The 10,824-nt window shown below is 46.1% G+C and overlaps 1 protein-coding gene across 1 annotated transcript in view; it reads right to left on the bottom strand.

Annotated features, from left to right (window-relative positions):
• Positions 1–560: 560 nt before the first annotated feature.
• Positions 561–10,824, bottom strand: part of LOC309347213 (tigger transposable element-derived protein 1-like) — a gene marked incomplete at its 3' end in the record, with an annotated part of 68,109 nt that continues 57,845 nt past the window's right edge. The window contains exons 2-3 of the mRNA XM_081871553.1: positions 988–1,338; positions 561–591 (exon numbers count right to left, since the gene is read on the bottom strand). Of these exons, the coding sequence (XP_081727679.1) occupies positions 561–591; positions 988–1,338 (382 nt within the window). The remainder of the gene's footprint in view (positions 592–987; positions 1,339–10,824) is intronic.

The raw sequence follows: 10,824 nt of genomic DNA, 5'->3' as shown, positions 1-10,824 counted from the left end.
TAGAGAGGCTTCAAGTCCTAGTGTGCAGGCCTGGAATGGTATAAAGCGGGTGCTACGTTACCTGCAGGATACCAAAGACTTTTTTTTAAAAAAATAATATTTATTGAAACTTTCCAAATATAACAAAAAAATAAAAATAAAAAATAAAACATTTGCTTTTAAACCTTATTTTCATTAGCATCTTTCTAGGACTTCCCCACCCCACCCCCTCTTGTATTCCAATTCCTTCAAATAGATTCAGCAAGTTCTTACCCCAAATTTTAGACTTATTATCATTGACCCAATGTTAAAAATATATTTCCATCCCCTAAAATCGACCCCTGTTCCCTTCCATGAGTTCCCCTCTTTAATATACAGAACAAAATAGAATAAAAAAATAAAAAATAAAGTATAATTTTACTCCCTTTGGATTCCAAATTTCCCTCCCCCCTTTCCCGGTTGCGTTCCCCAATGTCCATCAATGTCTGCTGTCGTCCTGGAGATCCCACATCTAGGCCGAAATCCTTCACAACTCCACTTTGCCGTCTTTTTAATAGTCTTTGCCATCTTTTTGGTCGTCTTTAATTTCGAACATCCAATCTTGGAAGGACTCTATCTCAAGAAGGTCCATTTTTTCCATCCAGATCTCTACAGTGGTGCCTCGCAAGACAAAATTAATCCGTTCCACGAGTTTTTTCGTCTAGCGAATTTTTCGTCTTGCGAAGCACGGTTTCCCATAGGAATGCATTGAAAATCAATTAATGCGTTCCTATGGTCAAAAAAAGTCCAAACAAAGCCAAATTTGGTACAACAAGAGTTTATTAACTGCTCTTTAAAGTCACACATACTGTAAAGATCAGCTCAAAAATTGAAGGAAAAATAAATTAAGTTTCTAAACATGACAGAAAAACATTTAAAAATCAACAAAGTGTACAGTACATTTTCTAAGACTCTGGGGGACCACTCGAAGAAGGCTCCTCTACCACTCTTTGCTTCTTGCTGAAGAACCTGTCCATAGTCTGCTGCTTCATCCGTCTTTTCAGCACCTCTCTGAAAGGCGACATGACCGTTGTATCATAACTGTTCCCAAGGTCTGCAAAAGTCTGCACCTCCTTCCACTTCTGGCAAATGTCCCTCAGTTTTTCGGAGGACAGCCGTTCCCCAGTTGCTTCCTCCTCTTCCAGCGAGGCCCACTCCTGCGCAGCCTCTGCCTGCAGTTCGACCAGCTCCTGGGTGGTCAGCTCGTGGTCGTGCTCCTCCACCAGCTCGCTGATGTCCTCCTCTGTGACCTCCAGTCCCATGGTCCTCCCCAAGGCAACAATGTCCTGCACCACTGTTGACTCTGGTGCATCAGAGTCACTTGGTGCCACACAGTCTGGCCACAGGCTGCGCCAAGCGCAATTCAAAGTTCTCTGGCTGATCCCATTCCAGGCCGTGGTGATCATCTTCAAGCAGGTGATGATGTCAAAGTGGTCCTTCCAGAATTCCCGCAGGGTGATGGTGGTGCAGTCAGTCACCTCGAAGCATCGCCTGAAAAGCTCCTTGGTGTAGAGTTTCTTGAAATTGGCGATGACCTGCTGATCCATCGGCTGGAGCAGTGGCGTGGTGTTAGGCGGCAGGAACATGATGCTGATGAAGCTGAACTCCTCCAACAAGTCCACCTCAAGGCCTTTAGGATGAGCAGGAGCATTGTCCATCAGAAGCAAAGCCTTCAGCGGCAGGTTGTTGTCCAGCAGGTACTGTTTGACAGCAGGGCCAAAAGCAAGATTGACCCAGTCCACAAACAGCACACGTGTGACCCAAGCCTTGCTGTTGGATCGCCACATGACACTCAGCTGCTCCTTGTCGATCTTGTGTCTCTTGAAGGCCCGTGGGTTCTCTGAGTGGTACACCAGCAGGGGCTTGATCTTCAGGTCGCCGCTTGCGTTGGCACAGAAGAGCAGGGTCAGACGGTCCTTCATGGGCTTGTGGCCAGGCAACTTGGCCTCCTCCTGGGTGATGAAAGTCCTTTTGGGCATCCTCTTCCAAAACAGCCCGTTCTCGTCACACTTGAAGACCTGCTGTGGAACATAGCCCTCCGTCTTCACAACCTGCAGGAACTCCACTGCAAAGTCTTCAGCCACAGGAACATCAGAACTGGCAGCCTCTCCATGCCTGACTACGCTGTGGATTCCAGATCTTGCCTTGAACCGGTCAAACCAACCTCTGCTTGCCTTGAAGACTTCTGGCTCGCCTGAGGTTCCTGGCTGATCCTGGACGAGGTCTGCGTGCAAGGCCTTGGCCTTCTCGCAAATGACGGCCTCAGTCACTGTGTACCCTGCACGCTGCTTCTCTTCTAACCAGATGATCAGCAACTTCTCGACCTCCTCCAGAACAGCTGGCCGGTTCTTCATGATCCTGGTGACTCCCTTGGCTGCATCAGTCGCCATGATCTTCTCCCTCATCATCAGGATGGTCCCGATGGTCGATGGATTCCTGCTGTACTCCCTGGCGAGGTCCGTCACATGCATTCCGCCGTCGTGCTTCCGGATGATCTCCTTCTTCATTTCCAGCGTCACCTTCTCCTTCTTCTTCTCGCCGGCCTCTGCAGCAACAGTCTTCTTGGGTCCCATGGCAGCACAGCTCCTTCGTAAACTCAGAAAAAGAAAACAAACAAACAATGATGTGCTTCAAATCCAAAAAATTCAAAAGCACACAGCCACCCACCACACAGAAATTAAAACCCAGAACCAAGTCCTTGAATCCCACCAAGTCCTTGAACACCCCAACCCAAAATCCAAAAACCCCCCAAAAAGTTTTAAAAGTTTAACTTACCAAATGGATGCAAAAGAAGTTCTGGAAAAGCTTAAACAATCAATCACCGAAGTCTTCAGAAACCTCAACTGGCTGCAGAAGAAGTTTTGGAAAAGCTTAAAAAATCACCAAAGTCTTCGAAAACCTCAACTGTTCCCCTAGCCATCCACCAACCCACCCACCACGCAGAAATTGCAAACGCCTACCCAACTGCTCCCCCAGCCCCTCCCCAACTGCTGCAAACCCCTCCCCAACTGTTCCCCCAGCCAACCAGCACACAGAAATTCAAACCCAGAAAAATTTTCAAAAAACAACAACATGCCCCAATGGTCACAAAAAAATTAAAAGAAATTAAAAAGAACCCCACAAGTTCCCAGATTCTCTTAACCCCCCCCAACACCAAGTCCTTGAATCCCAAACACCCCAACCCAAAATCCAAACCCCCCAAAAAGTTTTAAAAGTTTAACTTACCAAATGGATGCAAAAGAAGTTCTGGTAAAGCTTCAACAATCAATCACCGAAGTCTTCAGAAACCTCAAATGGCTGCAGAAGAAGTTTCGGAAAAGCTTAAAAAATCACCAAAGTCTTCAAAAACCTCAACTGTTCCCCCAGCCATCCACCAACCCACCCACCACGCGGAAATTGCAAACCCCTACCCAACTGCTCCCCCAGCCCCTCCCCAACTGCTGCAAACCCCTCCCCAACTGTTCCCCCAGCCAACCAGCACACAGAAATTCAAACCCAGAAAAATTTTCAAAAAAAAAAACAACATGCCCCAATGGTCACAAAAAAAATAAAAAAAATTCCCCACAAGCTCCCAGATTCTTGCAGAAACCCCACCAACTGTTCCTCCAGCCACCCAGCACACAGAAATTCAAACCCAGAAAAATTTTCAAAAAACAACAACATGCCCCAATGCTCACAAAAAAATAAAAAAAAATAAAAAAATTCCCCACAAGCTCCCAGATTCCTGCAGAAACCCCACCAACTGTTCCCCCAGCCACCCAGCACACAGAAATTCAAACCCAGAAAAATTTTCAAAAAAACAACAACATGGCCCAATGGTCACAGAAAATCGAAAAAATTCAAAAAAATTCCCCACAAGCTCCCAGATTCCTGCAGAAACCTCCCCAACTGTTCCCCCAGCCACCCAGCACACAGAAATTCAAACCCAGAAAAATTTTCAAAAAAACAACAACATGGCCCAATGGTCACAAAAAAATAAAAAAAAATTCAAAAAACCCCCCACAAGTTCCCAGATTCTCTTAACCCCCCCCCAACACCAAGTCCTTGAATCCCAAACACCCCAACCCAAAATCCAAACCCCCCCAAAAAAGTTTTAAAAGTTTAACTTACCAAATGGATGCAAAAGAAGTTCTGGAAAAGTTTTGGAAAAGCTTCAAAAATGTGCAAAGTCTGAGAAAAGGCTACCAAACCGCGTGCTAACAGTTGCTCCTCGAAGTCAAGTCGCAACTGCAGCTGTTCAAGCAAAGCACCCTTGGTTTTAACGGTTTTAAGACAAAGGAAACAAAGTCGCAAGACATTTTCGTCTTGCGAGGCATGCCCATAGGGAAATTCGTCTTGCGAAGCCGCTAAAAAATCGGAGAACCCTTTCGTCTAGCGAGTTTTTCGTCTTGCGAGGCATTCGTCTTGCGGGGCACCACTGTATATTTAAGAGTAAAACTCCAATTTTATTTCTTTAGACCTTTCAAATCTGGATGTCCCAAATGTTCCCACTTCCAGCTTTGTCCAATTCTTGTTGTTCTTGTTGTTCTCTCTCCTCACTTTCCTCTGGTTTCTTTTCCTGCTCCACTGCAAAAATGTTCTAATTCCAAAAGCTTCTAGTTCCTCTACAGAGGCTTTGTTATTCAGGAACAAAACCTTACGTCAAGTCCCTTCCATTCTTCAATGGATAAATCTATTGTCTCCTTTAGTGTAGAGACCTCTGTAGACAAAATAGTGTTCCATTTCTGCAGTTTTCCCAGGAGATAAAAAGTCCTATTCAAATTCCATGCGTACAGCAATACTTGTAGTGTCCCACAGCCCCTCTAGAGGGATTATGGTAACTCAGTTTCCTTCCAGATCACACCCAACAGTCAAAGTAACTTGTTATCCCTTGTTTTCAACAATTTATATCAAATTGTAACAAATGTAACCGGCAATGTCCTCGTAGCAAAGTTCTCTTTTTATTCTTCAACTTTGACAGCTCCTTTGACAGCTGTCAAAGCTTCTATTTCTCCTCACCAGGCACTCTCACGGATCGCTCCCGGTTCCCGGGGGGGTTGCGTTTTAGCTCACACGTTCCACTTTTCTCCTCCAGCACAGTCTTATAATTTTCCATCGTGAAATTAATAACTTTATCAATATAAAATAGCTCTCGATCTTAGTTGTCAAATCCTTGCTTTAAATCCTCTACAACAGGGGGGAGACGGACTTCCTTTTTGCACCTCCCTCGCTCGTTCCAAATTTAATTTTTTTTTTCCTTTTAAAACCGATTTCCCAATTACTCACGGGTTGTTGTCTTTTTAGTCCAAATTTTCAATGGAAGAAGTCAGCGCTCTCCATCAAATGGCTTGCGGCTTCGCTCGGCAGGGGAAGCGGAGGACTCATAGCACCACACCACCCCCATCCCCCGCTCCGTAGCCTTTAAAAAGGCTCCTTCGCGGGTCGGGGGCGCAAACGGTGCCCGCCGAGTCACCATGTCCATGGGTTTCAGCGCCCATGGTTTTTGAGGGTCCCCGCATCACCGGCGCGGTAGGACCCAGCCCCTGCCGAGCAGGCTCCCTCCGGAGCTCGGAGGGAGTCCGCCATTCGGCGATGGCGCCAACCTGGAAGTCCCAGGATACCAAAGACTTTTGCCTTAAGATGTCAGCTGAGGGCGATGTCAAGCTGACTGCTTGGGTGGATTCGGATTGGGCTAACCTTCTGGACCGCAAGTCAGTGTCAGGCCTAGTGGTGAAGTTTGGGGACTCAGTAGTTGGGTGGAGGTCCCGGAAGCAAAGTCTCATAGCGCTTTCATCTACTGAAGCTGAGTTCAGTGCGCTATCAGAGGTTTGCAGAGAGCTGGAGTTCTATATGTGTTTGGACGAGGAAATCTGTGGGGAAAATTGTCTGCCCGTTGTGGTGCATGAAGACAATAAACCGTGCCTCAAATTGGCTGAGACGGGGCAATTCAAGGCGAGGACCAAACATTTGGACATACGTTTTCAGAATGTGTGTCAGAGCGTTCGTGAGGGGCTAGTTGCTCTGAAATACTGTCCCTCAACCAAGAACCTCGCTGATGGTTTCACAAAGCCATTGACCTTCCAGAAGCCCGAGGAGTTCTGTGAGGGTCTGTGTGTGGGGAAAGCACTGTTGGCTATTGTCCCCAGATGCAGGACAAGAGGGGGTGTGTTTCAGTTTCGAACTGACAGGGTTAAAACTCCGTGGTGTCCTGTATCTGGGAGGAGTTTGAGGCAGAGAAGTGCGTCACAGTCTGTGTCACTGAGCAGATTTGCTTTCGCTTCTGCCTGAGATACACAGCTCGACGGAGAGGCTGTGAATGCGTGCTTTTGGAAGAACGGAGATGCCGGAGGTTTCCGATGGAATGAGACTGATTTATGGCTTGTAAATAAACGCTTCTAGAGATAAGAACCAATCTGTCTCTGGACTTGATTTATCCCTTTCCTCACACGGACGCAGGACCACTGCTGCTACTCTGCTCTCCTGCCAGGTCAGACCTTCGGAGACACAGAGACATGCAGGGAAGCCTGGCTGGACGCAGGATTTATATTCACCCAAATAGTCTGGGTTTTCTTTCCTGTTTTTTAAAAAAATCCTGTTTCTGCTGTTTTGCAAAAAGTCTCATAGCTGGGAGGGCATCTGTGGGCTTTTGGCAGGGCTGCCTTTTCTGATCTGTGTCAGCTAGTCCAGGAAGGGAAAGAGTGACTGAATGGTGTAGGTGGGGAAATACAAAATATTGTCCACCATGAGGCAACAAGCTGAACTTCCCCCTAAAATCATGAAGCTTCTTTTCTGGCCTCGCCTTCCCAATACACAATTTACTGAAGAAAGCTAAGGTGAAAAGAGTGGTCAGTCACAAGCGTAAAGTCACTAATTCTCCAGCATAGGCCTTTGAGCAAGGAGATGCTCTTGTGGCATTTCCACACCTCTATAAAATCCCAACTTGGAGGCTTTTTGGGAGTTACAGAAAATGGCTTCTTCTGCATTGAAGATTTGGGTTGGTTGTGACATTCCACGTTTCATCTCATTTGAGAACTTAAGAAAACCCCCAAATTGGTGTTGTTTGTCTGCTGGCTTCCTTGTGCTGCAGTGAGCATGTACAAAGGCAGTGGCGGAGCTACCTGCTCTGGCACCGGGAGTGGCTTACGTGTGAGGGCATGGCTGGTACGCATCCCAGGGGGCGTGGAGAGGGGGGTCACGGCCTGGGTGTGTGCGGTGAGCGGTGTCACCCCCCCCCCCAGGATTGCACCTCTGGTGGGCCACTCCCTAAACACCCACCTTCCTCCGACAGTGGGAACAGAGTGTTAAGAAAATTGTCCCCCCACTTAGGCCTCTGGCTGAAAGCTGGCATTGGGTTGTAATCATTCTGAGCCAGCTATTCTACCTAGGCTTTCTGTCTTGAAGGCTAGGGATGAGGCCAGAAAATTGAGAAGTCCAGCTCAGGGAAAGCACATAGGCAAAAGTACCAGAAGATTCTAATTTTGTAACATTTTTGGTTGAGGAAACTCACCCCAGTTACTATGCTTATTACTACATAGCAAGCCTATACTGGTAGTCTGGAGTCAGTCTTTCTCACTGCACTGCTTTGCCACACCTGGGATGCTTGACTTCCTTGTTATGAGCTAGTGTGTTCTGGTGGTTAAGAGTGGTAGTCTCTAATCTGGTGAACCGGGTTCATGTCTCCTTTCCTCCACATGCAGCTGCTGGGTGACCTTGGGCTAGTCACACTTCTTCAAAGTCTCTCAGCCTCACTCATCTCACAGAGTGTTGTGGGGGAGGAAGGGAAAAGGAGATTGTTGGCCGCTTTGAGACTCCTTAGGGTAGTGATAAGGTGGGATATCAAATACAAAATCTTCATCTTCTACAGAATTTAACCTGTAGATTCAATGTTCAATGCTATGTATATCATAGACAGAATCACAGGACTGTAGAGTTGAAATGAATCCCCAGGGATCATTTATTCCAACTCCCTACAATGCCGGAATCTCTACTAAAACTGCCATGATAGATTTTCTTAGATTTTCTATCATTGGGGCCAGGGATGAGGCCTGAAAATTCATTGTAGGTTTATGGGCCATATTGTCCCTCTTTAGATTGCAGAGCCAGTGTTCAATAGAGAGTGTTTTGGTCCAACTGCCTGCAATGCAGGGATCTCAACTTAAGTATCCATGGCAGATGGATAAGTTAGCTTTGTTAGTTTACTCTGGTTTGTACATTTTCAAACGGTTTTTGTCATTGTAGTTTTATGGGCCATTTTGTCCCATTTTAGACTGCAATCGCTTCTTTCTGAATAAACCTACTTCACATCAAATTTGTGTCTGTTGATTTGGGTACAGCCTTGATACTAAATCCAGTTCTTGCTTGCTATTGAGCAAGGTTGCAACTGTGAGGATCAGAGGGCAGAGATCCCTGTTTTCAGTTATTGCTCTTCAAGATTTTTACTGTCCCACGCTGTGTACCCTATGCAGCCTTGTGTCTAGAGGGAGGTCAACACAAGGTAGAGACTGTCGCCTGGGCATCTTCTATGCTGGTTAAACATCTGCCTTACATCAGATAAAGATCCTCTCCTCAGCGAAGTTTTGTTAGACCCCTTTCTTTCCCCAGGGCTACAACAGTTTAACAAGAAGGTACAGCAACTCGGGCTGTCAGTGGAACTTTTGCGATCAATGTTCGTACCATCTGCCAAGGCTATAATAAAAACTAGGTTGTGAGATATTGAATGCCAGGAACTAACAGTAGCAGCAGAGAAAACATGTTCCCCTCTTTATTTTCAACTTTCTTGGGCCCATGAAACTAGCCACAATTACCTTGAATTTCTGTTTAATCCTCAAAAAAGAAGAGCATTTTCACTGGCCAGGTTTAATTGAAATCCATCAAACTTCCATTGGGAAGGTTCTCAGGCAGGGTGGAAGGAGAAAGAACTTGCCCATGTGAAGACCACCTGGTGGAAACCCTTACACACATGGTTCTTAATTGTAAACTATATGCTGATCTCTGCCAGCAATTTCTAGATCAACTCTGCATCCCCAAATGGAAACCAGAGTTGGAGCTCATACATTTTCTATTATTGGGGAATGATCAAGAACTCACCAAGTTAATGGCTAAATAGCTCTATTTGGTTTATTGTCGTCAAAATACACTGCAGACGTCTGATCTTTCTGGAGACCGAGAGATGTGACAATAGACTGCTCTGTCTCCTTTCTTTTAGCAAATGTTTTGTGCCACTGGGGAAGTGGTAACTCTGTATTGATTTGCTTTGGATGTTTGTATGTGATGCCAATAAAAGGTTTGATGATGATGACAGAAAGAATGGGGGGTGCGGTGTAGCTGGCAGGGTTGGGGTGTTAGACCCAGCTGCAACACAAGGATGTGGACCCTTGAGTCTGGGGGACCCGTCTTTCACACAGATCACTGCCTCTGTTTTTATTTGGAATTTGTGCGGAATCCTGCATAATCAGAAAGAGGGCAGACATTCTCTGCTTTCCCAGGGATATGGCTAAATGACAGCTGATGTTAGAAGAAACTTCTCAGCTGCCAAAACTAGACACAGGCTGAGGACGGTTTCCACCTTGTTCTATTAGGACTCCAAACTAATGGAAGCAATCTGATGGAAATCTTTTCCTGGAGCACTGTACCTCCCAAATTGCCCTACTTTTACTCAATTTCAGCAAATTGCTGGGACAAAGGTAATGAGAAGTTGGGCTAGCTGATTTCTGTTTTTAATTCAGAAACAAGTTGCAACTTCACAAAGATGAGGGGAAGATTTATTTGAAATGTCAACAAAGTGCATTTTATTCATCAATTGTGGTTCCATGTAGCCGGGAGTTGAATGGCTTTGGGTGAATCTTGAATCAAAAGCTGAAACCTTTGAAGCTGGGAATATGGTAGATCAGGAGTTCCCAAACTGCAGCCTACAGACCACTGGTGCTCCATGGGATTCATTCAGGTTGTCGGTGGGGTTCAATAGAGAACTAGACTTGGAGCCAACAGTCATTCAAAGAGCTCTGTCAATAAATAGGACCAATGACCACCCTTAGCTGGAATCAGCAGCAGCACATTCTGAATCGTATTTCAAAGCATCCCCTATAGAGCCAGTTGGAGTATTCCCACAGGGAAGCTAATAGAGTAGGGTATTCTCTGGAGTCGGCTCTAATGTGCCATAACCAGTACTTCTCGCATGCCTACTATGAAAAATGTGTGCTGTCAGATCCAGGATCAGTTTTTGGCCTCACTCAAATCCCACTGTCTTTATCAGAACTTGCCTTAGGGTCCAGTAGACCAGAGCCTTTCTTTCGTTTCCCAGGGCCCTTGCCAAAGGTTAATGGATGTTTGGAGAGAATTCTCATCTGGCAGAACTAGAAGGGGTGGGGACAGGTGTCTGGAATATAATGATGATGGTCACCCACCTCTTTTTCTGGGACTGCAAGATCACTGGCATTGTTTCATGAAACGTTTGTTCCACAACACTGTTCCAACTTGCCTGTTCCATTGCTACACAATTTCACCAGGTTGATGGGAAGAGTTCATTATGCTTTTGGTCATCTGATTACATTTTAGGAGAAATGTTGCAAACTACCAAAGATGAAGAATAGGTTTCTCCCTGCAACAGAGTAATGTTACAGTATGTAACTGATTGCTCATCTGCTTGGCCCAACAGTCTTTGTGGGATATTGCTATATGCCAGGTTAAGACCTCCGGAGGCGGTGCCAACGGCAATGGCGGATTCCCTCTAACTCGGAGGGAAAAGCCCCGCTGCAGCGAAGCGGGGACCCTTCTGAAAACCGCAGGCGGTTGAAGCCTGCGACCGTGGGACTCGGCAGGCACCTTTTG

Source organism: Podarcis erhardii, assembly GCF_964252035.2.
Source record: "Podarcis erhardii genome assembly, chromosome: 7".
In the NCBI taxonomy this organism is placed as follows: domain Eukaryota; kingdom Metazoa; phylum Chordata; class Lepidosauria; order Squamata; family Lacertidae; genus Podarcis; species Podarcis erhardii.
This window is presented reverse-complemented; position numbering and strand designations above follow the sequence as displayed.